General features: G+C 42.3%; 2 protein-coding genes and 1 long non-coding RNA gene across 5 annotated transcripts in view; 2 read left to right on the top strand and 1 right to left on the bottom strand.

Moving 5' to 3' along the window:
* Positions 1-5,585, top strand: part of VWA3A (von Willebrand factor A domain containing 3A) — a 78,372-nt gene extending 72,787 nt beyond the window's left edge. For all 3 annotated transcript variants that reach the window (XM_072597893.1, XM_072597894.1, XM_072597892.1), the window contains 4 exons: positions 927-1,053; positions 1,819-1,916; positions 3,287-3,352; positions 3,840-5,585. In XM_072597893.1, coding sequence (XP_072453994.1) covers positions 927-1,053; positions 1,819-1,916; positions 3,287-3,338 — 277 coding nt within the window. In that variant the 3' untranslated portion in view covers positions 3,339-3,352; positions 3,840-5,585. The remainder of the gene's footprint in view (positions 1-926; positions 1,054-1,818; positions 1,917-3,286; positions 3,353-3,839) is intronic.
* A 13,113-nt stretch (positions 5,586-18,698) lies between these two features.
* The window catches only part of SDR42E2 (short chain dehydrogenase/reductase family 42E, member 2), a 28,867-nt gene continuing 19,816 nt past the window's right edge, over positions 18,699-27,749 (top strand). The window contains exons 1-5 of the mRNA XM_072597896.1: positions 18,699-19,447; positions 19,841-19,936; positions 21,908-21,965; positions 23,359-23,477; positions 27,202-27,277. Coding sequence (XP_072453997.1) covers positions 18,764-19,447; positions 19,841-19,936; positions 21,908-21,965; positions 23,359-23,477; positions 27,202-27,277 — 1,033 coding nt within the window. The 5' untranslated portion in view covers positions 18,699-18,763. The remainder of the gene's footprint in view (positions 19,448-19,840; positions 19,937-21,907; positions 21,966-23,358; positions 23,478-27,201; positions 27,278-27,749) is intronic.
* LOC140497222 (uncharacterized) overlaps positions 27,218-27,749 on the bottom strand; it is a 47,392-nt gene continuing 46,860 nt past the window's right edge. The window contains exon 7 of the long non-coding RNA XR_011964580.1: positions 27,218-27,304. This is a non-coding gene — a long non-coding RNA (uncharacterized lncRNA). The remainder of the gene's footprint in view (positions 27,305-27,749) is intronic.

Below are 27,749 nucleotides of genomic sequence, written 5' to 3'. Positions count from 1 at the left end.
TCTACTGTGCCTCCTGGATTCAAATCCCACCTATGACCCTACCTAAGTGACCACGAGCAGGTCATTTAACCTATCTGGGTCACCTGGCTTCCTCATCTGTAAAATGAGAGGGTTGCATCCCCTGAGACAGACTCAGGATGAAGAATGAGGGCTATGTCTTTGGATACGGACAATGTGGAAATTTGTTTTGCTTGGTTGTACAAAACCCCTGTTATAGGGGGTTTTGATTTTCTTTTCTTTTTTTTTTAAATGAGAGGGAGGTAGGAGGGAAAAAGAGGATAGAACTAGATTTCCTCCCTCTTCCTCCCTCCAAAAAAAGAGAGCTCAGTTAATCAACAAGCATTAATTAACCTCTTACTATGTGTCAGGCACTATATAAACTGGGGATTCCAGGAAACCCAAAAAACATGGTCCCTTCCTTCAAAGTGTCCACATTCTGACGAGGAAGACAACATGCAAATAACTGCATAGAAACAAGATACATACAATATAAAAGGAAGGTAGTCCCGGGGGGACGGTACTAGAAGAAAACAGAATGAAGACCAGAAAGAATCACAGACAAGGAGGACAGTTTTGAAAGTTATGTGTTTAATTTATTATACACTTGAAAAGAAAAGCAAACTCCATATAGCAGAGATTTACAGAGTCCTCACAATCTTCTCCTTTTCCAAAATGTATTTGGAAATGGTCATTTAATTTGGCATATGTTCAATTCAGAATAAAAAATAAAATGAAAAAGGACAAAATTTTTAAAGTAATGAGATGATTGAACTTGCTAGCCTCTGAGATCCCTGTCAGCTGTGCATCCATGACTACAATAGCCCTTCTGTAATTTCTGTAATGAAAAATGTTCATTTGTATGAATTAGCGACTTGTAATACCTGCCAGTAGCCCAGCAACTTCAGTCCTGATTTACTCCTCTCTAGATCAACCGTTACATTTCTGAAAAAGCTGTCTAATAATACTGGGGGGCGTTACCATCATTGCCAAATGGAGCTGGAACACTGCATGGAGATTCACACAATGCTGACCGAAGACATTACTGAAAAAAATGTATGTTATTACATACTGTGTCTGGGATATTTTTCCTCATCAACACTTATTTTATTTTCCTCAACTTAAAATCCCATTCTTTTTATTTTTTTAGCTAAAAGATACCAGGGACATGAGGCAGAGTCTCTTGGGCTTCCCTGGCCTCTCTCCCTTTGAGCTCTGGGCAAAGGAAGGTGGGAGGAGGTGCAACAGTAGGGATATAATTTCCACTGTTTTGTGAAAATCCTAGTCTGGCTACAGTGAGATTTAGCTGAAGTAAAGTTAAAAATTATCTTACTTTACTTACATTGGCAACCTGACCTGTGTTAAAAAAAACAAATCACCTGAATTAAAAGATTTCATGGTGAGGTGGTTAGCGCTGGACTTGGAGTTTGAAGCCTGCTTCTGATAAGTACTAGCTGTGTGACATTGGGCAAGTCACTTAAAACTCCTCTGGGTCTATTTCCTCATCTAGAAAATGAAAGGATTGTACCCCTAACTCTAAGGTCCCTTCCAGCTGGGATCCTGTGAACAATGGAAAGAGATGCTCTGGGAAACAGTGAGCTCTCCAAACATGTTCAGAAACTGTATGACTGCAGATCAGCTAGTCAACAAACATTTTTCAAGTAACTACTATGTGCCCCACCCTGTGCTAAAGTCAGGGGTATGATTGAAGGGATTCCTGCGTTGGGTGGGAGGTTACACTAAAAAAGACTCTGATTCCATTAATTATTTAGATGTGAAGGATAGTAATCTGACGGCCTTCTTATTGTTTCCCCTGCAAAGGATTCATTTTTGCATTTGTTTGAAGGAGATGACCTGAAGAAACTTATTCAAGAGATATTCAAAGCCAAGTATTTCCTAAAGCTGGCCCAGTCTTTCAGGTACAGATGCTAGGGATATTTTGCTGGAAGGATATTTGTGCCAGAAATACTAAGAAAGAAAAACAAAATAAATAGGTGGGATGGGAAACAGACAGCAGGTAGTGTCAGAATGAACAGGACAGGGGTTACATGTAGGGTGGAGTAAATTCACCATGGAGAGAGAGGAGGGTGTAAACAGAAATGACATTGGACTTGGAAGCCCTGAGTTCAAATTCTGGCTTTGCTGGTTAGCCTTGTAACCAGGAATAATTCATTTTCCACCTTGGTGCTTTTAGTTAACTGGTAAAAAATGATGCATGACGTTGCATATAGGTATTTTCTAAGAAAAGTGTTTGGTAGACAGAAAGTGCTATATAAGAGTGATTTATTACAGAGGGACTTTGAGGTGTCAGAGGCGGTGTGGAATAATGGAAAACTTACTGGATTTGAACCTGGGTTCAAATTTCGTCTCACTCACTTGCTATCTATGAGATCTTAGACAAGTCCCTTAACCTCTCAAAGCCTGTTTCTTCATCTGTAAAATGGAGATAATAATAATGAGGTTTTTTTATAGTATAATGTATAATTATAATTTATATTTTAAATATTATGATTTATAATTATATATAATTTGCATTGTAAATATTATGATTTATGATTACATGGTATGTAACATATAATTATATAGTATAATTTATCAGAAGTGTCAAGAAGCACCCCTTCCCCAATGTTACAATGTCTAAAATTTCACAGTTGGAGAGATTCATCATCACTTTGCATTAAGTATTATAGCTTCTCTTAAAATAAAATCGATCTCCCGAAGGGATAATATTATAGCCTTAGTGGCGTTCTTCGCTAGCATGGTAATAGGAACACATTTCTCTGATCCTTTACACTCTGGGTAGCGATAAGCAGGCGTGAAGGGATCTGTATCAGAACACTGGCCATCTCCAGGGGGGAAGGACAAGCTATACTGACTTCATAACCTTTCTGTGGCCTAATCCTGAGTATAAGGATGGGATATAGTGAGAGAGGGGGACAGTCCTAGGGATGCTCCTATCCATTACTTCTCCCCTTTTCCCTGTCCCTTGGTCACAGGGGCTGTCTCCTACACCTTCCTCTTCAGGCAGAGTTGGGGTGAGAATGAGAATTTGTTCTAGCTCATCCTACAATTTGGCTTCCCACCAAGGTGGACCATATTACTAGCAGGGTACTATTTCCCTAAAAGCTAGTAGCTAGAAGAACTAGGTCAGGCTCAGAAATGTGGGCATCCTGGCATATACCCTCTGGAATAAACAGATACAATATCCCCTCTTCCTTCCTTCCTTCCTCTTCTCTCCTTTTTCCCCTTCCTTCTAAACTGAACCATCTTTTTTTTTTTTTCTAATTAGATCAATACTACAGAAGAGGAACGATACTGAAGAAGTAAATGTTGCTGTTTAGAAAAGAGACTTCTGGTAAATTATGGGAATTTATCAAATATTAGTGAAACTAAGACAGTTTTCTGTACTGAAAAGAACATAGGATTTGGATTCTAAAGACCTGAGTGTGAATACTACCTCTGCTACTTACTGCCAGTAAGACTTAACAGGGGTTTCTTTTCTATAAGGAAAAAATAAAACTGTGCTGCCAAATCTAGGTTACCTGATGGGGAACAAGGATGACCTGAATAGCTGTAATTAATAATCCAAAATGCCAGTTGACCACAGACACTAGACTAACAGGAAACCAGAGGGAGTTGAAGAGTTATAGGATTTGCAATTTGTGCTTTGGGAGAGTTTCTGGATCCTAGTCTCAATAAATAGGTTTCATGAAAATACATTTTTGAAGGTTGGGCTAGGTTATTTTTGGTTTGGAGGGGTGGGTTTTGGGGGGTTTTGGTCAAATAATGACCTGTTTTTTCCCTTTTTCTCCATCTCATGCTTTCCTCTGTACCCTTTTCAGATTACCCTCTGGAGTACCTCCATCAGTATGGTTTGAAAGGAGTGGAAAACAGCAAGACTAATACATCTATCTATCCATCCACCTATGCATTTCCATCAAAATGTGCTGAACGGTTGCTCTTTTGATCTTGTCTAGCAAATTTCTTGCTAAAGGACCTCAGCATGAGGATGAATATTGTACATCGAATTATACATTTTAAACTGCATATTACATATAATATGTATTTTAGGTAGTCATTTATGAAGCAGTTACTTATTGCTAGAATCAAAACCGTTGTTTAGAATATTAGAAGTGATCAGTGTTCTTTTCTCCACAAATCTTTGATGAAAGAAAAACTTGTTTGCTAAACCTGGAACAAGGCCTTCTGTTTGGCTTGGAACTTTCTTGAAGTTGTTTTGTTTTTTCATTTTGGAAAAAAATGAAAATGTGTAAATAGCTGCCTTTTCTTTGAGTCTCTGCCAAGATGACAGAAATAGCATGTGGTTGTAAGTAATGCTTCTCTTTTTGAAGAAAACACCTTTAGACTGATCCTTTAAGTGAAGCACTTTTGGACCCTATGAGTGGTAAGGGTCCTGGTCTTTTAAAAAATGTAATTTATTTTTACAAGCATTTATTATCTTTCTCTCTCTTCTCTTACGGAATCATTTAAAAAAAAAAAACCAGCAACAGAAAAATAAGACCATCACAAATATGCAAAGTCCGGCAAAATAAATTTCCATATCAGTCATGTTCACAATATATATCTCATTTTGCACTTCAAGCCCATAATCTCTCTGACAGAAGGTGGATAGATGGCTTGTTTCATCTTCAGACTTCTAGGTTTCTGGTTTATTATCATTGAATGGATCAGAGTCCTAAAGTCTTTCAAAGACATTTTTTCTTTATAAATGTCCTCACTGCCCTCAGTGTGGTTCTGCATCATTCCAGAGAGGTCTTCCCACTTTCTTATGAGCCTGTTCCCCATTTCTTATGGAGTCCTGTTGTGAAGGAAAAGGAACAAAGGCACCCCATCTCTTTTTCCCGGTGCTCTTTTACAAAGCATAGGAGTTCCATTTAAAAAACAAAAAACACAAAACCCTAGCAGGAGTGTCAGGAGATCCTGCCTGAGCCGACCCTGCTGTGCGAAGCACCTCAGTCGGGGGTTCACTTCAGGAATCGTAGCACTTGCACTGTCTGTAAAATGGGGGAGGCCCCAGTACAAAGGGAGCTTTTATGCCAGGTTAATTCGTGTCTGCTAAGTGCCCTGTTGTAACATGCCCTCGGTTTGGAGGTGACCCCACATTTCAAAACTCCAAGCAAAGGTTAAAATTCTGTGGGATACTGTTGGATGCGGAGAACAGAGGTCAGGGCTGGAGATGAAACCGCTTTGTGTCCATAACTATCTCCTGATTGACAGCCCAATCGACCTCGCCCCCCCACATGCTTTTCTCCTGGTGCTTCTGACAGGGGGGACAAGGGGGGACAAGGGGGTACAAGCTGTGAAGGTCGCATCTGGAGGAAGTGAACCCGGAGAGAAGCGGGGAGGTGCGCAGGACTGCTTCGAGGTTCGGGAACAGAGCCCAGGAGTCCGCTTTAGCTGGACAGGTGAGAGCCTGCACCTCTGGGCGTGCCTCGAGGGGGCCCCGCCCTTCGCATCCCGCCCTGGTCCCGCCCCTCATGCCCAGCTGGGCCGCTTCTGGAGGTAGCAGAGAGGAGGGAGGACAGGTGCCCGAGGAGCCCAGCGCCCGCCCGAGACCGCCGGAGAGGGACCAGGTGAGCTGGGAGCCGTCACCTGGGCCGGCTCTGGGCGTGCTGGGGGCGGGGAGGAGTGCAGACCTTGCTCTCGGGGAAAACCAGGAATAAAGTTTCGGGGACCAAGAGGACGTGGGGGGCTGGGAGGGGTGTTTGCGTCCATTCAGGATAGTTTTGGCTTAGCCTTGTGGATGGGGATTGGAGGCACCTCTGCCCTGCCGTGAGAACCAGACCCCAGGTTAGACCCGAAATGCTGCTGGAGCCCTGTGCCCTTTCCCGAAGGCACGCTCCTGTCCAGCTGACTTAGACCAGCCCCAGACTGTCAGATCCTGTAAGGACCTTGGAGATCAGGTTTTAGGGTCATAGGTTAGAGCTGGAAGGGATCTCAGAGGCCATGTAGGACAACCTCCTCATTTTACAGAAAAGGAAACTGAGATCAAGAGAGGTTAGTGCAGACGGGATTAGATCCCAGGACCTGGGGCAGAGTCAGTGCTGTTCACACACTACCATACTTGCCAGACAGATGGCAAGTCATCCAACTCTTTTCATCCTGAGCAATTCAGGTTTTTCCATAAATTTCCCAGAAATTAAAGTCTGGATGCCTTCCTCTGGCCCTTTTGGCACATCATGGGTTCCGGTGAGGCATTTGGTCCGCCCACAAGCTATTCCTTACTCTCTGCATGTTATATCTTATTCTCTCTACGCTGAATTTTTCAGTTATAGTAATGTGAAGTCTAGTGAGTGACTTTTCCTGGGTTATCAGCAGCAGAGAGAAGAGAACCCAGTTCCCTCCTAATTTACAATCCAGTGCTATTTACACTGTAACAACCTTTCCCCTAAAAAAAAAATCTCTTCCCATACAATCCTTAGTTTTGTGGGATGGGGGTGGAGTGGGGGTACCTAGGGCACTTCTCCAGAGCTATACTTGCCTTAAAACACCCATCCTCCCACTACTCACCTTCATTCACCTAATTAGGTGTGTTTCATGAGTTATTTATGCTAATGACTATTCACTCAACAGGCATTTATTAATCACAGATTATAAACTAGCACATTTGAGAATACAAAGATTAAAAACAGATAAAAACATTCTACTTGGGGGAAAATAATGTTTACACAGAAAAATAAAAATATATTTATAGTTGTATGCAGTACATACAAAGTAATATCTGGGGAGAAGGCACTAATAACTGGGGGCATCAGGAATGTTCTTGTGTTGGAGGCACTTAAGCTAAGACTTGAATAAAGCTATGGATTCTAAAAGGCAGAGATGACAAGGAAGTGCAATTCTGGGCATATGGGGCAGGCTCCTAAAGGCATGGAGGTAGAAAATGTCATATGTGGGGAAAAGCAAATAGGCCCATTTGGCTGGAACATAGAGTGTGTAAGGAGGAGTACTGTGAAGTCAGTCTGGAAAGATAGATTGAAGCCAGATTGTGAAAGACTTTAAAATGTTAAACAGAGAAAGCTTTCTGAGAAAGGCAGTGTCATGGTCAGCCCTGTGCCTTAGGAATCTCACTTTGGCAGCTGTGTGAAGGACAGATAGAAGAAGGAAGAGATTGGATTTTTGGAAACCAGTTAGGAGGTTATTGCAATAATCCAGGTGAGAGGTGAAAAGAGGCTGGTCTGGGATAGTAGATATATGAGTGGAGGAAGGAAATTGATTCAAAATGTGATGGAGGCAGAACTGACAAGAGTTAGGACTGAAAATGGGGAGTGAGAGGAAAGTGAAGAGTTAAGGATGACTCTAAAGTTGTGAACCTGCATGATTTGAAGGATGAGGGTGTCCTTAACAGAAAGAGGGAAGTTAAGAAGAAGGATGGGTTTGAGAGGAAAGATAATAAAATTTCATATGAGGCATGTTAAGTTTGAGATAATCTATCTCAAGGTGGAAATGTCCATTAGGCAGGTGGTGATATAGGACTAGAGCTCAACAAAAGGATTAAGGATTGATATAAAGATCTGAGAGTCAACTGCATAAAAATGGAATGGAACTATTCACAAGAATACCGAGAGAATATAGAGAGAGACAATAAGGTCTAAGACTGACTTTAGGGGACACTTATGTTTCAGTCAGGACATGGACATGCAAAGGCAGGAGGAGAACCAGGAGAAAGCAGTGTCATGAAAACTTAGGAAGGACAGAATATCCGGGAGGAAAGGGTGAAATGCTGCAGAGAGTTCAAAAGGGACAAGTTCAAAAAGGATAAGAAACTAAGAAAAGACCATTAGATTTTTCAAGATCCTCATTGACCTTGGAGAGAGCATTTCAGTGGAGTGATGAATTTGGAAGTCCAATTTAAGTGGGTTGAGAAGTGAGTACATACAACTTCTTAGAGTTTGACTGCGGAAGTAAGGAAGACTATATAGTGTAACTAGGGTACACCCAACTGGGGCTATTACCTAAGACCTGCCCTTTAAGCAGCAGTCCAGGCAGGCAGCTATTCAGGGAGGGTCCCAGCAGCTGGTGTCAAAAAACGAAACTCATATACTTACAATTAATCGTACTTGGCTCTACTCTCCCTCCCTTCCCACATCCAGTAACCAGGTCCTGTCTTTTCTATCTCCACATCTTTTGAATTGGTTTCCTTCTTCCTATTCTTACTGCTATTTATTTATTTTCTTTGTATTTATTGATTTATATACTTATATATACTGTTGTCTCCCCCATTAAGATCTTTGAGAGCAGAAATTGCCTCATTCTCTGTATTTATATCCCCATCACCTAGCACAATGCCTGGCATATAGTAAGTGTTTAATAAATGCTTGTTGATTGATTGATTACCACCCACTTGAACTACTGCCAAGACCCTTCTCTTTTTTAAAGAAAGTATATTCCTTTATTCTATAGATCTTTTTTTCATATAAATTTATTTTCAGTTTTTTCAACATTTACTTCCATAAAATTTTGAATTTCAAATTTTTTCTCCCCATCTCTCCCCTACCCCCACCACTGGACAGCGCGTATTGTGGTTGCCCTTTTCTCCAATCTGTCCTCACTTCTATCACTCCACCGCCATCCCTTTCCCTTCTGTTTTCCTCTAAGGTAAGATAGATTTCTATATTCCATTGCTTATATATCTTATTTCCTAGTTGCATGTAAAAACAACCTCTAACACTCATTTTAAAGTTTTGAGTTCCACCCACTCTCATTGAGAAGGCAAGCAATTCAATAAAGGTTATACGTGTGGCCATGCAAAACACTTCCATAATAGTGATGTTGTGAAAGACTAACTATATTTCCCTCTATCCTGTCCCACTCTCCATTTATCCAATTCCCTCCTTTGACCTGTCCCTCTACTAAAGTGTTTGCTTCTAATAACTTCTTCCCCCAATCTACTGTCCCTTCCCTCTCTTGTCCCCCGTCTCTTATCCCCTTCCCCCCTGCTTTCCTATAGGGTAAGATAAACTTCCACACCAATTGAGTGTGTATTTTATTCCCTCCTGAAGCCAAATCTGATGAAAGGAAGGTTCACATTCCCTCTCACCCTGCCCTTCTTCCCCTCCATTGTAAACATTTTTTCTTGCCTTTTTTTATGTGAGATGATTTACTACATTCTACCTCTCCCTTTCTCTTTCTCCTAGTACATTCCTCTCAATCTTTAATTTTCTTTTTTAGATATAATTCCTTCACCCTGTGCCCCCACCCCCCTTTCTCTCCCTCTCTCTCTCTCTCTCTGTATATATATATATGTATACATATTCCCTCCAACTATCTTAATATTGAGAAAGGTCTCATGAGTTACAAATATCATCTTTCCATGTAGGAATGTAGACAGTTTAATTATAATAAGTTCCCTATGGTTTCTCTTTCCAGTTTACCTTTTCATGCGTCTCTTGATTGTTGTAATTGAAAGTCAAATTTTCTATCCAGCTCTGGTCTTTCCAACAATAATGCTTGGAAGTCCTCTATTTCATTGAAGTTCCATTTTTTTCCCCTGAAGTATTACAGTCAGTTTTGCTAGGTAGGTGATTCTTGGTTTTAATCCTGTCTTCATTGACCTCTGGAATATTCCAAGCCCTCCTATCCCTTGGTGTAGAAGCTGCTAAATCCTGTGTTACCCTGATTGTGTTTCCACAATACTTAGATTGTATCTTTTTGGCTGCTTGTAATATTTTCTCCTTGACCTAGGAACTTTGGAATTTGGCTACAATATTCCTAGGAGTTCTCCTTTTGGGATCTCTTTCCAGAAGTGATCAGTGGATTCTTTCCATTTAGATTTTACCCTCTGGTTCTAGAATATCAGGGCAGTTTTCCTTGAAAATTTCTTGAAAGATGATATCTAGGCTTTTTTTCAGCATAACTTTCAGGTAGTCCAGTAATTTTTAAATTATTTCTCCTGGATCCATTTTCCAGGTTAATTGGTTTACCAATGAGATACTTCATGTGAAGTATCTGCTATTTTTCCATTCTTTTGGTTTTGTTTTATAATTTTTTTGATTTCTCATAAAGTCATTAGCTTCCATTTTGCTCCATTCTAATTTTTAAAGAATTGTTTTCTTCAGTTAGCTTTTGGAACTCTTTTTCCATTTGACTCATTCTGCTTTTTCAGGAATTCTTCTCGTCATTGACTTTTTGGACCTCTTTGCCATTTGGGTTAGTCTAATTTTAAAGATGCTGTTTTCTTCAGCATTTTTTGGGGTTTCCTTCAGCAGCTGTTGACTCATTTTTCATGATTTTCTTGCTTCACTGTCATTTCTCTTCCCAATTTTTCCTCTACTTCTTTGACTTGATTTTCAAAATCCTTTTTGAGCTCTTCCATGACCTGAAACCAATTCATATTTTTCTCAGAGGTTTTGGATGCAGGAGCTTTGGCTTCCTTGTCTTCTTCTTATTGCATGTTTTGATCTTCCTCATCACCAATGATGTAAGAAAATACCTCTTCACTGAGAAAGTAAGAATTTATAGTCTGTTTATTCTCTCCACACACACACCCCACCCCACCCCCCACAATTTGCTCCTTTTCCCAGATAATTACTTGATTTTTGAGCTTTAAGCGGAGGGCTCCAGAAGCAGCCTTTGCTTCAGCTGGGCTCTGGCTGGACTATGCTCCCCTCTCAGCCAGAGATCCTTCCCACTGACCTTTGAATCTGTTTTTAGCGTTTGTGGGTTGAGAAGGCAAGAATCCACAGCAGCCACCAGCAATTCAGTCCCCTAAGGCCTTCTGTGGCTCAGTCCATGCCAGCGTGGTCAACCTGGGTTCCGCTCCCAGTCTGGTGTGATAGACCCTTCCCATCTACCTTCCAGATCATCTTTGGCTGGAAATTTGCTTCAGTCTGTCATTTTGTGGCTTCTGCTGCTCTAGAATTTGTTTAGAGTCATTTTTTACAGATTTATTGAGGGATTTTGGAGGAGAGCCATAATAGGTCTCTGTTTCTATTCCACCATGTTGGCTCCACCCCTGCCAAGACCCTTCTAACAGCTTTTCCTGCTACTGTCTGTCAAGTTAATTCTTCCATGTATAGATGGATCTGATCAGCTCAATTCAACAAACATTTATCAGCTTCTGTAGAAGTCTTCTGATGATGATGTTTCATTGTGGCATGAAGATGATCCTGAGTCCTCAAAGACAATAACAATAAAATGTAAGCACTTGTTGGTCTTGCCAAACCAGAAAGACCTTGATGTAGTTGCCCAGTGATGGACTGGCTGTCTTGTCTGAAGACCAACCTCGCTAACATCAGAAACTTATTCACTCAGCACTTATTTATTAAATGCCTTCTTTGTGCAGATTATCAAATTATGTGTTATGGGACCAGAAAGTTGGCCCCCAGGAAATTTTTTCTAGTCACAGCAGCTTACACTTGGTGCAGTACAAAGAACACTGAGCTTGGAATTGAAGGACCTGGGTTCACATCCCAAATTTGCCACTTTGGGCAAGTCATTTAGCCTCAGTTTCCTCATCTGCCAAATGAAAGGGTTCTACTAGATGCCTTTTAAGTTCCTTCCTGTTCTAGGTCTATGATCCATTTACTAAAGCACAGAATGATTGATTGCAAGGAAGTTACAGATTCTTAAATTATCCAAGTATTTGCAGGCACTGTATTGGGTGCTAGTGATACAGAGTTGAAAAAGACAGTTGCTGCCTACCCTCAAGGCCCTTATAGTCAAATGGGAATAATAGTAATTTCTGGCATCTATGTAGGGTGTACCAAAAGTACTGGTGCAGTTTTATGCTACTATAGCATATTAAAATACAAAGACCTTGGGAATACCTTATAGAGCACGTTAAAGTCAGCAAAATGCTTTACATATATTATCTTCTTTGAGTCACACAACAATTCCAAAGAGTAGGTACCATAGATATCATTATCCCCATTTTACAGATAAGTAAACTGAAGCTGAAATGAGAGCAGTTAAATGCCATGTTCACAAATAATTACACCATATGATAGAGTATGATAAGAATAAGGAAAGATCTAAAGTTTGATAATAAAGCTTAAGGAGGTAGAGCAGGTACATCTGGGGGAAGTCAATGAAGCCTTCATGGATACAGTGGCATCTGAGCTGGGCTACAAAGGAAAAGAAAGCTTTCAATGGACAGAATTAAGAGGTTATTACAATAGTCCAGGCAGTAAGGGTGGCAACTAAGTGGGTGGCAGTGTGAGTCAAAAGGAGATATCAGAAAAAAAGCTGAAGTAATATATGACCCCCTTATCAGATTTGTAGATGGCCAGTAACACATGGAATGAGAGAATAAGGATCCTGAAAGATCTCAACAGCCTAAAATGATGAGTGAAAGCAAGAAAATGAGATTTAACAGGTTCCAAAAAACCAACTTTACACATATGAGATGGGCAACCAGTATTACGGTAACAAACAGTTCATGTGAAAAAGATGCAGAGAGACACTCCCAAAGGACTTGAAACATACAACTTAGCATGCAGAATAAGATAAATAGACATTGAATGTGGCCAATGTTGAAATTTGTTTTGTTTGACTGTACATGTTTGAAGCAGGAAGTTTTTTCTTTCTCAACTGGGGCAGGGAATAGGTTCTGAGGATGATAATTTTAAAAATAATAAAAAAAAATTCTAGGGAAGTCAGTGGGCTAAAAGCTCAATTTACTAGATGAATAAAGCTAATGCAATCTTAGGTTGAACTAAGAAAGATGTGTGTTCATCCTTCATTTCCAAAGAAGACCATGCCATCAGAGAATGACATGATTTGCACTTGACTTTGTTTTGAGTGAGGGAGGGCTGTGCAGGTCACCAGCCTCACTTCTCCTCCAGAGCCATCTGAATCCAGTGACCAGATATTCATCAGAATGACTGAAGATGGCCCAGGATGAGGCAATTGGGGTTAAGTGACTTGCCCAAGGTCACATAGCTAGTGAGTGTCAAGTGTCTGAGGTGAGATTTGAACTCAGGTCCTCCTGACCCCTGCACTGGTGCCCTATCCACTGCACCATCTAGCTGCCCCACTAAGAAGGATACAGTATCTAGGAACACAGGAGTTGATGGTTCTGTACTCTGCCCATCTAGAAAATGTGTTCAGTTTGGAGCACCACCTTTTAGGAAAGATGTGTATAAAGTGGAGAGCATCCAAAGGAAACTGACCATAGTAGTGATGGAAATGGAGACTATGTCATCCCAGAATTAGTTGAAAGAGTTGGGTATAGTTAGCATTAGTGAGGAGAAAAAAACATTCGGAGGATAAAAGTTAGCTGTCTTCTAAGTATGTAAGGAGCTCTCTATCACCTGGAAGAGGAATTCAACTTCTTCTGTAGGTCGCAGAGGCCAGAAGTGGGGTCAATGGGTAGACTTTCCAAGACGTAATTTTAGGCTCCATATTTTAAAAAATAAAATAAACAAACAAACAAAACTTCCTAACAACTAGAGTTATCCAATGGTCTACCTTGGAAGATAGTGGAATTCCCTCAATAGAGGTCTTCAAGATGACAGACCATTTGTTGCAATGGTGGCTGGAGAGCCATGCTTTTAGTACAATTTGGACTAGACAGTCTCCAAAGCGATAATTCTACTTAGCACTTCTTTATGTCCCTGCTTTATCATGATCTGCCTTATAATTGTTATGGATTTATTGTATTGTTGCCTTTTTGTGTACGTGTCATATATATTCACCTTGTGTATCACATATCAGTCACTCCTAGACTGAAGAGAATGGGCCAAAGAGAAATACAAATCTCCTTGTATTTCACTCATTATCTAGCACAGTTTTTGCAAGCACTTGGTATAGTGTGGAAAAGTACTACACCTGAAGAAAGAAGAAACCTGGGTTCAAATAGCACCTCCTGTGCATACTAACTACTAAGATGACAATGGGCAAGTCACTTAACATCTCTGTCAGTTTCCCCATCAAATAAATGGGATGATGATACCCATAGTACCTATCTTACAGATAACCGATATACCTTACAGATAGTCTAGAAAGTACTTTTGTAAACCTTAAAGAGCTATATAAAGTGCTATTTATAATCATCATGCTTACTCACCAAAAAGCACTAAAGGAGAAAAAAAATCCTCCTCTCTCCCTCTCCATATACTCTCCTCAGGAAAGTTCTTAACCTCAGGGCTTCTTTACCCTCTGTGTTATCATGGGCCGTCTTTGGCTGTCTGGCAAAGCCTACGGATCCCCTTCTCAGCATAACATTTCTAAGTACAGAAAATAAAATATTTAGGATTACAAAGGAAATCAATTTCATTAAAAATGTGGTTATCAAAGTATTTTTTAAAATTTGAAATTTTTTAAAAAAATGTTTAAAAAATTTAAAATTTAAAAAAAATATACATTTATTTCAAAGTAGTGCCACATTGGGTAGAGTGCTAGATTTGGAGTCAGAAAGACCTGGGTTTAAATCCAGTCTCATTTACTAGTTATATGACCCTGGGCAAGTCACTTAACTTGCCTCAGTAACCTCATCTATAAAATGGGGACAATAATAGCACCTACCTCCCAGGGTTGTTGTGAGGATAAAATAATATTTGCAAAGTGCTTTGCAAACTTTAATGTGTTTTGTTGGTGGTGGTAGTGGTGGTGTTATTATTCTTTTGAAATCTCTGCAGCAATTATAATGTAATTTGAAAATATCCATGATTTCTCTTGGTAACAAAGTCTAATATGACTTTGGTTCATCAGTGAAAGACACGTTAAATTTCAATTAGGGGTTAATGAAAATAAAGGTGTAATTGTTTTCCTGTCCAAGTTCACAGTCCTTCTATCCATGGACATCCCCCATTCCTAGATTAAGAACATAGGCTGTACCTAAAGTATCCCCTTTTGCTACACATTGTTCATTTGTAAGTGTTTTCCATAAGATTTCAGCTGGATATCAATAATGGGTGAGTGGTTTGTTGGGTTCAATCCCCCACAGATGACTGATTGAGCCCATTTATAATGCATTTGTCTGTGTTGCATTGGTTTGCATCCCCAAGACCTGTAGTAGAGTAGAGGTTCTTAAAAAGTAGTTTTGTCTGATAGGCATGTTGTCTCCCCTACTAGAATCTAAGTTGATTAGCCTCTGTCCTCAACACCTAACAGAGTGGCTAACACATATAGACACTTAACAAATACCTGCTTGATTCCTAACTGGTCTTCCTGCCTCCAAGCATTTCCCATCTCCATCATTTAGTCAAGCAAACAAGAAGACATTTATCATTTGCCTACTATATATCATTCACTGTACTAGGTGTTGGGGATAAAATGACAAAAGTCACTGTGTGGAGGATGGTTTGGAATGGAGAGAGGTAAGGAAAACAATTAGGAGGATATTGCAGTAGTCCAGGTGAGAGATGATAAGGGCCTTCAGGTGGTGGTTGTATGAGTGGAGAGAAAGGAGTATATCTGAGAGATGATGTGGAGACAGAAATAACAAGAATTGGCAACTGATTGGATATAGAGTGAGAAAGGATAAAGGGGGAAGGTGAGAAAGGAAGGAGGAATGGAGGGAGAGAGGGAGGAAGGGAAAGATGGTGGAAGGAAGAAAGGAAGGAGGAATAAAAGAAGGAAGAGATGGAAGGAAAGGAAGGGAGGGGGGAGAGAGGATGAAAGAAGAGATAAAAGGGAGGGAGGGAAGGAAGGAAGGAGGGAAGGAAGGAAGAAGGGAGAGAGGGAAGAAGGGAGGGAGGGAAGGAAGGAAGGAAAGAAGAAAGACGAGGCACTGCTAAACACTTTACAAATATTAATTGATCCTCACAGCTCTGTGAGGTAGGTGTTATTATCACCCCCATTTTACAGTACAGCATCACACTAAGGTTTTGAACCTGTTTGATTGAAAAGATAGTGGAGACCTACATGGAAATTCTGAAGAAATATGAGTTTAGAGAAAAAGACAATGAAATTCTGTTTCAAATATGATGCCTATGGAACATCTGGTTCAAAATGTCCAGTAGTCAGTTAGTGGATGATGCAGAATGGGAACTCAAGAAGAGACTTGGGTTAGGACATCCTGCAGCCGCCAAAATAATCTTCCTTAGGTTCAGGTCCAACCCCCTCCCTGCCACCTCCAAACCACTGTGTGGTTCCCTAGTACCTAAAGAACAGGACAAAATGCTTAGCCTGGCATTGAAGGGTCTCTAAAATCTCATGTGGAACCTACCTTTCCAGCCTAATCTCACCCTCCTCCCCTTCTTGCACACTCCATTGTGTTGTGATGTAATTAAAAGAAGGTGGGTCCCAGTCTTTCCTTACCATTCTTCTGGGATTTTGCTAAGGTAGCCTCCTCTGCCTAAGATTAATTCACGGCTCATCTCTGCTTTGTGAAGTCTTTCCATTCCTTCAATGGTCGATTCAGGTGGCACCTCAGCTGAGTACAGGGTTGGGTGGTCAAAGGCGTCTTCTTGGAGGTGATGCCACCCTCCACCTTTTCTATAAATACCACTTTTCTATAAATAAATCACATCCTTCCCTCATAATGTCTTGATTGTAAACTTCCGAAGGCAAGGGACTGGGAGCTTTGTTTTTCTTTTTGGATCCCCAATACCTGGTACACAGTAGACACTTAATAAGTGGTTGTTGAACTCAACAAATATTTGCCTGAGAATTTGGAGACACTCTTGTCTTCGTAGAAATCTGGATTTGTTGTGCATTTATGCTGTACACTAGTCATTTGTTCAGGTGTCATAAAAAAGTGAAAGCAAAGTGTCATGGGAGGTAGTATGGCAGGGGGACAAAAGAACTGGCGCTACAGTCTGGTGACCAGGGTTTGAACCTCCCCCTACATACCTACTAGCTATCTGACCCTGGGCAAGTCACTTACCATTAGTGAGCCTCAGTTTTCTTATATAGAAAATAGGGATACTAAACACTTGTAAGATCTACCTCAGAAAATTGTTGTGAGGAAAGAACACTGTGAACCTTAAAGCACTATAGGAATGTGAGTCATTCTGGTGTGAGACCTGAGGAAAGAGAGGTGACATTATTTAAGGGCTGGGGTGGCTGTGGGGGGAAGGTGGCCTTTGGGAAGGGAAGGCTTCCTGGAGAAGATAATATTTGAACTGGGCTTTAAATGATGGTGAGACATTGTAAAGTAATAGCTAGACAATGGTGAGGGGAGAAAGAGCAGTTAGATGGTTCAGTGAAGACAGCACTGGGCCTACAGTCTTCTTCCTGAGTTCAAATTTTATCTCAGACACTTACTAGCTGTGTGACCCTGGGTAAGTCACCAAACCCTGATTACCTCAGTTTCCTCATCTGTAAAATGAGCTGGAGAAGGAAATGGCAAACCACTCCAGTATCTTTGCCAAGAAAACCCCAAATGGGGTCATGACAAGTCAGACAACTAAACGACAACAAATGCTAGATGATGAGCTCCAAGCTAGGAAGATACAGGTTCAAGTTCTATCTTTAACATACTGGATATGTGAACTTGCCCAAATTACTTCTCAGTTCTCTAGGCAACTTTTAAAGATTGAAAATAACTTTTAAGATTATAAATTTCAGAGAAGGTACTGGACTGTATACATAGAAAATGTCTTCTTCTAGGACTACCCTGTATCAATGAAATCACAAATCTAAATCCTGTGCCCCTTTAAATGATAATACCTTTAAGCTTGGCAAAGCACTTTGCATACATTACCAACATATACCATATGTCAGGACAACCCTGTGAGGTAGGTGCTGCTATCCCCATTGAACAGATGCGGAAAGTGAGGATCAGAGAAGTGAAATTCAAGGTCTTCTGACTCCATATTCATGACCTTGCTAACAAAAGGCAAACAGGCTGAGGAGATGACTGAAGGAAAGCATGCTTAGTACTCTTGGGGCCAGCAAATGAGTTGGAGGTAAAGGTGTCTGACCTCTGGGGCTTTATCCCTATCTCCCTATTTGTTGCCTCCCTCCACTGAGGGTGCATGGCCTAAATACAAGCCTCTGGACTACAAGACCTCTGACATTCCTTCCAGCCCATGATGCTGTTACTGTGACCTGATTTCCAAGGTCCTTTATCAGCTTTACAGCCTCTGAATTAAAAGTCAAGTCAAAAAGTATTCCAGGCACTGTGCTAAGCCTGGGAATACAGATATAAGCAGAAAGAAAGGTACTCTGTCCTCAAGCAGCTTATATTCTAATAAAGATAGTACCTAAAAGGAAATTTAAAAAAAGGGATAGAAGAGATGAAGGTACCCAGTGCTGGACATTGCAGTGAAAGTCCAGGTGAATCAGGAGTGTAGCCTGGAGATCACTGAAAGGCATAGATGGCCCAATCCCCCAGAGAAGCAAGGCCCTGCTGTGCAGAACTGAGGCCTGAGGGATGGTGGGAAAGGTCAGGAAACCAAAAGTTGCTGCTCCACAGATTTTCCCAGGGATCATCCATCAGGGATGGAATAGTCAAATCTGGGGCTCCCTTGGCCTCCAGAGGGAACTTTTTATGTGAGACAGCACCCCCCCTTTCAAAAAAATCCTTGTATTAGAGTGAATTCCTCCAGCTGGATGAGGAGTTGAGCTAGCCATATATGGCTCAAGATGCAGAGACCATTCTGGAAATATTGGGAATTCCCACCTCCACACTCCCTCCCCTGCCCAGGGGCTTCTGAGAAAGCTAAAGTCACCAGCAATCCTAGGATCGGCGACTTCTAGGCCAATGGATTTAGCCCTAGAACCTGTGGTTCTATATGGATAGATGACTAGTTTCTTTCTTAAAAATTGTTGTTTGTTTGGGGGGGGTGATTTCTTGTTATTGTGGAATTTGTTTAACAGGTGCAAGGAAGCAGTGACCTAAATGGGACTTTAGAAGATGAAATCCCACCCCACAAGCTCTTCCCCACACCTCTGTGGAGCTGCCACCTTAGGGGAGAAGAGCTGCCCTCTCTGCCAGGCCTGGAGAGCCAGGGAAGGGGCCTCCTGTCCCGGCATGGCTCAACCCAAAGCTGGTGGTCTGACAGTACCCCAGGGCCAAGCACTGCAGAACCAGGCACCCCAAGGCCGGACACCCCAGGGCCAGGCAGCCCAAGGCCAGGGACCCCAGGGCCAACCACCCCAAGGCCAGGGACCCCAGAGCCAAACACTTCAGGGCCAAGCACCCCAAGGCCAACCAGCCCAAGGCCAGGCACCTCAAGGCCAGGTACCTAAGGGCCAAGCACCCCAGAGCCAACCACCTCAGGGCCGGACACCCCAGGGCCAGGCACCTCTGGGCCAACCTCCTCAGGGCCAACCTCCTCAGGGCCAGACACCTCAGGACCAACCTCCTCAGGGCCAGGCCCCTCGGGGCCAGGCACGTCAGAGCCAGGCTCCCAACAGTAAACCTAAGGAGCAGGCAGAGCCTCCATGTCCCATCAGCCAGAAGGCCCTGGTGACAGGAGGGGGTGGCTACTTTGGGTTCAGTCTGGGTTCCAGCCTTGGCCAGAAAGGGGTCTCAGTGGTTTTGCTCGACATCCAGCGTCCTAAATGGGAGCTACCCAAAGGAGTTGCATTCATCCAGGTATGGTTGGGATTACCTTTGTAGAAAGGACAAGTCTACACAGATAACTACACTTGTGTTGGAAGAAAAAAATGCTTTTATTTTTGTTTTGTGGGGTTGAGGAAAGAGGTTGATCAAATGGGGAATTTTTATCCATGGAATTAAGCATGCCAAAGCTGGGGGGAGAGAGTTTGGGGGCAGTATGAGAGTAGGGGAAATTGGGTACAAAGATCAAGATTCCTCATGACTCAGCTGAAAAATCATTCCTGGCTCAGCTCCTAATAACCTAGTAAGACAATGTTTCTTGTCTATCTCAGGGTGACTACTTGGACTGAGGGAGAAACTGGGGTCCTGCCCAAGGACTCTCACTCTCACTAACCCTAAATGCCCATCTCCTCCCTCTCTGTTTTCCAGGGTGACATCCGGGATGGGGAGGCCCTATATCAAGCTTGTGAAGGGGTTGACTGTGTTTTCCATGTTGCTTCCTATGGAATGTCAGGTGCTGAAAAGGTGTGATCACACCCCACTCTTCTTCCCTACCCCCAGGACCTGGGCTGAGTTCCAGGGTGGTCAGGGAGATGAGGGTCACCATGATTGACAAGAGGTGATTCATCAAAGGGAGTTTCTTCTCCCTCTGAAGATGTTTGTTTTGTTTGGGGAGAGGCAGAAATTTAAAGAGAAAAATTAACTTCTATGAAGTGTTTGGCTTTCTGAGGATGAAAGAATTCATTCAACAAAAATTGAATAATCCATGTTCCCCACCCCACACCAGGGATGTAAAGACAGGAAGGAGACAAGAACTTCACAGAACCTCAGTCTACTCATTTGTCTCCCATTTTCCATATGTGCTTTGTCTTTCTTTTTCCTTTCTCATTCTTTCACTCTCTCGTTTTCTCCCCTTGTTCCCCGCTCTGTCTCTGTCTCTGTCTCACACATACACATGCGCACACACACACACACACACACACACACACACACACACACACACACACACTTTCTCCTCTTTGTTGTTCCTCTCTATCTCTCTGACACATACGTGTCACAAAAAGACAGAAATAGAACCAGGATGGGGACACAGGATAGAGAGGTAAAGCCTTGTATTTGGTTCCTCAAAGATACCCAGGGCTCCTAGATGGGGGCCAGAAGTCAAGATTTCAGTCCTCCATGGGACTTCCTTAGGGTGTCTCAAAGTGACCCAGAGGCATCATGGGTCATAGGATTTATCTCATTTCAAGGGGACTAATTTCCAGTGCTGAAGGCTATTTTGAAGGACTATTAAGCCCACACCCACTGAGTAAGTCCTTCCTGGCCTTGGTGTCTCACCTCTTTCAGTGAACTGAACTGGGGGAATGAGAGGCCCTGAGACAGAGTCTGAGAACAAGCTGTGATTAGGAGTCAGTCAGAGCACAACGTTCTTAACTTGTCCCTGTCCTACCTATAAGGAATGAAGTAGGGGACTTTTGGTGGTGTTTTTTTCAGTTTTCCTCTATATCCAAGAAAGTGGAGATTGAGACTTGGAGCTAGGGGAAGGGGAGTGGGGAAAGGGAAGGAGTTGGGGAGAGAAGACATGTGAGAACCCCTGACTCTGCCTATGGGGAGCAGGGAACAACCACAGAGGAACAGAACTGAAAGGATTAATAGCTGCCAGCTGGGTACCAAAAAAACCCTCCTTTCTTTTTATCGTTATCTTTTTTAAAACCAGAAGCAGAGCAATGATGGGTAGTGGTGGAAATGGCACTGGGGTCATAGGATCATATATCTAGAGCTAGAAGGGACCTTAGAGGCCATTGGGTCCATTCCCTTTCAGATGAGGAAACTGAGGCACAGAGAGGCTAAGTGATTTGCCTAGAGTAACAACTAGTAAATGTCTGTGGTGGGATTTGAACTCTGGTCTTCCTGACTGCAAGTACCCTATCCAGTCTCCACAGTGTTGTCAAACTTAAGTAGAACCAGATCCTGCAACACTAGTGACTTAGAAAACCACAAATTAACATTATCTGTGTTGTATTATATTTGTATTGATTTTGTTAAATATTTCCCAACTACATTTTAATCTGGTTCAGGTCCAAATTTGGTTTGGCTTGTGGACTTGAGCTGAGTACCTCTCAACAGGACCTAGGTTTAAAACCCAGGTTTAAATCCCACCTCTGATACTACCTGTGTGATACATTGGACAAATTCCTTAATCTCCCCAGGTCTCAGTTTCCTCATCTGAAAATGGGGGGTAGGGGAGAAGACACTTGGACTCCATAGCTTCTATGATCCTCTGATCCAATGACTTCCTCTGCTCCACCTACAATGGCTGAGTATGTTCCCAGCTCTGTCAGCATGCTTGCACACAGATGCACACGCACACACACACGCACACACACACACACACACACACCATGCCCTAACCTTGTTAGAACCTGAATCTGCTGCCTCAGCATCCAGCATGTTTGGGGAAAACTCAGCAACTTTCATCCCATCTTCTTCTTGTAGCTGCATAAAGAACAGATTGAATCTGTAAACGTTGCTGGAACTAAAATCGTGATTGACGGTAGGAGTTCAGTGGCCCACTTCCTAGTGCTGTGCAAGACTGCTGTGCTGTGCCCTGACCTTTCCTCTCCTCTGTTCCCCTCTCTTTTGGAAAAACTGTGTGTTGATCACAAACTTCAACTGAGCATCCAGAGGAGCTGAACTGGGAATCCTATAGTTCCATTGACTTGGGAAGAACCTGACGCACCTTCCAGAGAGTGGGGACCAGAGACTCCCTACTTGTGTGGCCTGCCCTAGAAGATTTCTCTCTCTCCTCTCTCTCTCTCTCTCTCTCTCTCTCTCTCTCTCTCTCTCTCTCTCTCTCTCTCTCTCTCTCTCTCTCTCCCTCTTCATTCCAACTGGACCTACCAAGGAGTGGTCAATTTGTGTTCTGTACCCTAGGGTCATACTGACGGTGTGGCTGACATGTCCATAACCTTAAAGGCAGAGATGAAAGAAAGAGGAGAAGTAGGGGTGGAGACGAAGAGAAGGGAAGATTCGTTCTGGGACCCCAGAGATATTCATTCAGCCTCAGATTAAAACCACTTTTAAGTATTTCCAGCCTAAAGGGTAGAGGATGAATGATAGGAATGGGTGGAACAGATGCCACTGAAAATGGAAGGAATGATGTAACAAGGGATTCCTGGGAACCTCTGAGTTTCATTTCTTGATATCTGGAGTGTGTCTCCCATTAGTTAGAGCACTGGACTTGGAATAAGGAGGACCTGAGTTCAAATCCTGCTGGAGACACTGTGACTATTCAAGTCACTCAATCTTTTTTCAGCCTCATTTCCTTATCTGCAAAATGGACGTAATAATAAAAAGGTTGTCAAATGCACTACTATTTGCAAACCACTTTGCAAACTTAAAGCACCAAATAAATGCTCCATGTTGTGATTTCTCCTGAAAACCCTCTGTCTCTAAGGCTATCCACCAAGAGTTCTTCAGATGATTCTGTGTATATGGCAGCGTTTATTGCTACATACACATACACACCCTCAGCCATGAAACAGTTTGGAACCACCAAGTACCCAAGAATGATGCTTTGTCTACCATTCTTCCTTAGTAGGGGCTAGCTGTGCCCTCAGGTACATCGCCATCGGAGCACAGGGACCCTCGCTCAGAGGACCCCAGTTTCATTAATGCTTAAGCCATCCTCTTGTGACTGAGGAGACCCATGACTCTGGCTGTGTCCAAAAGAGCAAGGTGTTAATAGTATGGAAAGGTGGTCTCAGGGGAATGTTTCTGATTGTGACTTCCCCTGTGGAAACCTCTCCAGGCATCTCCTTACTCACACCAGGTCCTATTAGTGTGTGTGTGTGTGTGTGTGTGTGTTTATGTTTATGTGATTTTGCGTATACATATGTTTGTATGTTTACATTTGTGTTTTGTACGTACATATGTTTTGTGGACAGTCTGCATCAAACGGCAAATTCCAAGGCTCATCTACACCAGCACTGTCAATGTTGCATTTGGGGGAAAGCCCATCGTGCAGGGCAATGAAGACTCCGTGCCATACTTCCCACTTGAGAAGGTACCAAGTTCCTTAGCGTTAGAGGACTGGGCTGTGGAAGGGATAAACCTACCATCCTATTTGAAGTGATGCAAACTTCTTTCCCTTGCCTCTTCTCTCACTCCTGTCTCACTGTCTGAAGCTGAATAATTTGGACCAGTTAGGTGGTACAGTGGATAGAGCACCAAACCTGGAGTCAGGAAGACCTGAATTCAGATCTGGCCTTAGACACTTACTAACTGTGTGACCCTGAGCAAGTCACTTAACCTTGTTTGCCTCAGTTTCCTCATCTATAAAATGAGATAGAGAAGCAAATAGCAACCATTCTAGGATCTTTGCCAAGAAAACTCCAAAAAGGGTCATGACAAAGAATCAGAAATGACTTAACAACAGTTAAGAGACAGTCTTAAAAAGATGTTCCTAAAAGGCATGTCTATGTCACCCCTCCCACCTCATCCCCAACTGATAAAATTCCAGTGGTTCCCTTTTACTTCTCAAATCAAAATATAAACTCCTCTGGTTGTCATGTAAAGCTCTGCACAACCTAACACCATTCTGCTTTTCAAACTCTCTTATATATTATGCCCTTTGCTGTACCCTGCAGTCAACCATACTGGCCTGTTGGCCATCACTCACACCCACGATCTTTGACTTTGTACCAGCTGTTTCCTCTGCCTGTAATACTCTCCCCACTCTACTCTGCCCCTTGTTTCCTTCCAACCTCAGCTCAACCTTTTTCCTATTCCTGCCCCATACTACCACTTTCCAACACCCCATTCCCCCCAGCTGCTAGCATCTTCCCTCCAAGGTTACCTCGTATCTGCTTTATATATGTTTTGTTTATGATTACAAATGCTTTATATACATGCAAACATACATATTGTATATATGTGCATATATATTATATATGTATATGTAGTATGTGTGTATACGTGTGTATATAGCATATGTGTGTATATATGTATATATAGTATAAGTGTGTGTGTGTATATATATACATACATATACATATACATATGATGTGTGTATGTTTACATATACATATACATATACATATGATGTATGTATGTTTGTGTACCTGTTATCTCTTCTGTTAGACCCTACCCCAGTCACCTTACGTTCTATTTTGTTTCTTTCTGGGAGTCTTCACTATCCTTCACGCATCCTTCACACACACACACATGCATGCACACACACATACACACCACACACACACACCACATGTATCACACACCACACACACGCCACACACCACATACACACACACCCCACAACACAACACACACACCACATCACACACACACACACACACCACAACACACACACATACACACCACACACACCACAACACACCACACACATACAACATACCACACACACAACACACACACACATATCCAAGCTGTTGCCAAAGCCTGCCAGTTTCACCTCTGCAGATCTCTCTCAAATGCCCCTTCCCTCCTCTCACACTGCCACCTCTGCCACCCTCTCCTGCTCTCATCTCACCATGCCTGGATCATTGCAATAGACTGCTGGGGGCTCTCCCTGCCCCTAGTCTCTCCCTACTCTGGTCCATCCTCTATTCAGCCACTAATGTGATTTTGCTAAAGCACAGGTCTAACCATGTTAACCCCCCTACTCAATAAACTCCAGTGGCTCCCTACTACCTCCAGGAGCAAATACAAAATGTTCTGCTTTGCCATTCAAAGCTACCTCCTGCCTTTTCAGTCTTCTTATACCTTATTCCCTGCACACACTCTTCATTCCAGTGACATTGCCTTCCTGGCTGTTCCATAAACAAGATGCTCCATCTCTTTACAGGTATTTTCTCTGGCTATCTCCCTTTGCCTGGAACAATCTCCCTCTTCCACTCTGACTACTGACGTCCCTGGCTTCCTTTAAGTCCCAACTAAAATCCATTTTTGACTAGAAGTCCTTCCCAACCTTTCTGAATTCTACTGGCTTCCTTCTATTAATTTTTTTCTATTTATCCTGTACATAGTTTGATATATATATATATTTACATACTGTCTCCCCCATTAGATTGTAAGCTTCTTGAGGTTAGGGATTGCCTTTTGCTGCTTTTTGTATCCCCAGTGCTTAACACAGTGCTTGGCACATAGTGTTTAATAAATATTGATTTCTTTGTACCCCCCAGTACCTAGGACAGTGCCTGGCATATTGTAGATGCTGTATAAATATGCGTTTAATTAGCTGATGAAGACAGTACCATGGTATTGGATCCATCTGTGCAAGTGAGTATAGGGCCTTGAACTATGTGAGTCACACACCCTCCTCACTCTAATAGCAACAGAGAAACTTGTTCTTAATTTAGAAGTTACATTCGGTGAACCCCAAAGACAAGTAGCTCCAGGTTACTGCTGCTACCCCAGAGTCCCTGACCTATAACTGAACTATAACTCTGGAGCTTCACATTAAATATGGTTATAGCCCTTTATCAGCAAGGATGCTGATGGGAAGTCTAGTTTTTCCCAGCTGGAAAAAGGGACTGAAGGATCATGGGCAGTGGAAATCCAGGAACTTTTGGAGTTGGAATCAAGATTTCACCAGGCCAGCTGCCAGCCAGTTGCAAGGGAATGGCACTGCTCTCCCAAATTGTATAAAATCATGAGCAGTTAGAGCCTTATCTGGCTCCCTGACTCACTTAAGGAGTGACCTACCTGTATGGAATTTGTTGCTATACTGGGACCTTCATCCCCTCTGTATTTCATCCTCCTCCTCCTCTACCTCACCACTGCCTGGCAAACTGACGTCTCGGGAGTTTCTGCTATCTCTAAACCTCATTTGCTATCTATACGTAACATAAAATACTGAGTTTTGTCTCCGGATATGAGTGAACTACCCTTAGACTTAACTAGGAATCTATAATGGAATGTTCTCTTTCTCCTCTCCTCCTTTCCTCTCATCTTTCTCCTCGCTTTTTCTCTTTCTCTCTTCTCCTCACCCCCTCCCTCCCTCCCCCCAACCATATGCAAGCTCAGCTGCCAAACCCTATTAATTTTATCTTTATAACACCTCTCAAATACTTAAAGTCCTTCATAATTATACATTTTTTACATTTTATACATTTTTGTTTAATTGAATTAAGTGGAAATGTTACGCTTGGAAGTAGGGAACCTAGGTTACTTCTTACTGAATGTGTAGCCTAACCTCTGATCTTCAGTTTCTTATCTGTTCAATAGACTGCTACAAAGAAATCATGTTGTAAATTATCAAATGCTATATGAAGGTAAACTATTAGGATAGTAAAAGGGGAAACTTCATCTATCCCCTTAACTTGGCACACAATGGCACCTAAAGCAGCCTGGTCAGATTGGGAAGTGAGGCAAAAGCTAAAATAATTTTATAAACTGTAAAACATTATATAAATGTGAATCGTTAAGGATTTGAAGGATCAATTTATCCATCCCCCTGATTCTATACAGGGCAGCTCCCTAGCATAGCTCAGACAAATAGGGAAGGTGGGCAAAAACCCTCAAACAGTTCATACAGCTGTGCCCTGAGTAGCATGTTTGAAAATAAGAACAAAGCTTGGGAAAGGGAGTAAAAGATTCAGTCACATCCCAGGGAGGTTTCACCTCATATCCCGAGCTGTATCCGCCTTGTTACCAGAGACTCCCCAAGAACATTCCTGAGCAGTAGGTATGGTTACAGGTGAAAATAATGATGGAAGAAGGCAGCCCTGCTTACTGACCTCTCCATTTTTCTTTTTTCTCTGCTTCAGCACATTGACCACTATTCACGGACCAAAGCCATCGCAGACCAGCTGATCCTCACATCCAATGGAACCCCACTCCCTGGTATGATGGGTCAGGGCACATGTGTACCTATGTGGAGACAGAGGAAATCACCAGAAGACATGGGGAGTGAACTTTGCTGCCCTCCAAATGTTCTCTGTCTTAAACTAATCACAGAATTTTAGAGTTGGAAGGGAGCCCTGAGTTCATCTGGTCTAAACCATATGCCATCTCCCCAAAAAGTATCTCTACCACAAGAGTGAGACAAGTGCATGATCATCCAGGTTTTGCTTAAAGACTTCTGCTAACTCACAAGGAGGCCCCTTCCACTTCTGGACACCTTTAATTGTTAAAAAATTTTTCTTTATTTCAAGCCTAAATTTACCTCTTTGTAGTTTCTACCCATTGATTTGTGTTCTGCCCTCTAGGACCAAACAAAACAAGACTTGTCACCCATTCACATGACAGCTACCGTGCCTTCTGCATCTTCTCTTCTCCAGATTTAACACCCTGGTACTTTCAAATAACTCTGGTA

This window comes from Notamacropus eugenii, chromosome 3, assembly GCF_028372415.1.
Source record: "Notamacropus eugenii isolate mMacEug1 chromosome 3, mMacEug1.pri_v2, whole genome shotgun sequence".
NCBI lineage: Eukaryota > Metazoa > Chordata > Mammalia > Diprotodontia > Macropodidae > Notamacropus > Notamacropus eugenii.
Note: the sequence above shows the minus strand (reverse complement) of the source record. Positions and strands in the feature narration are given on the sequence as shown.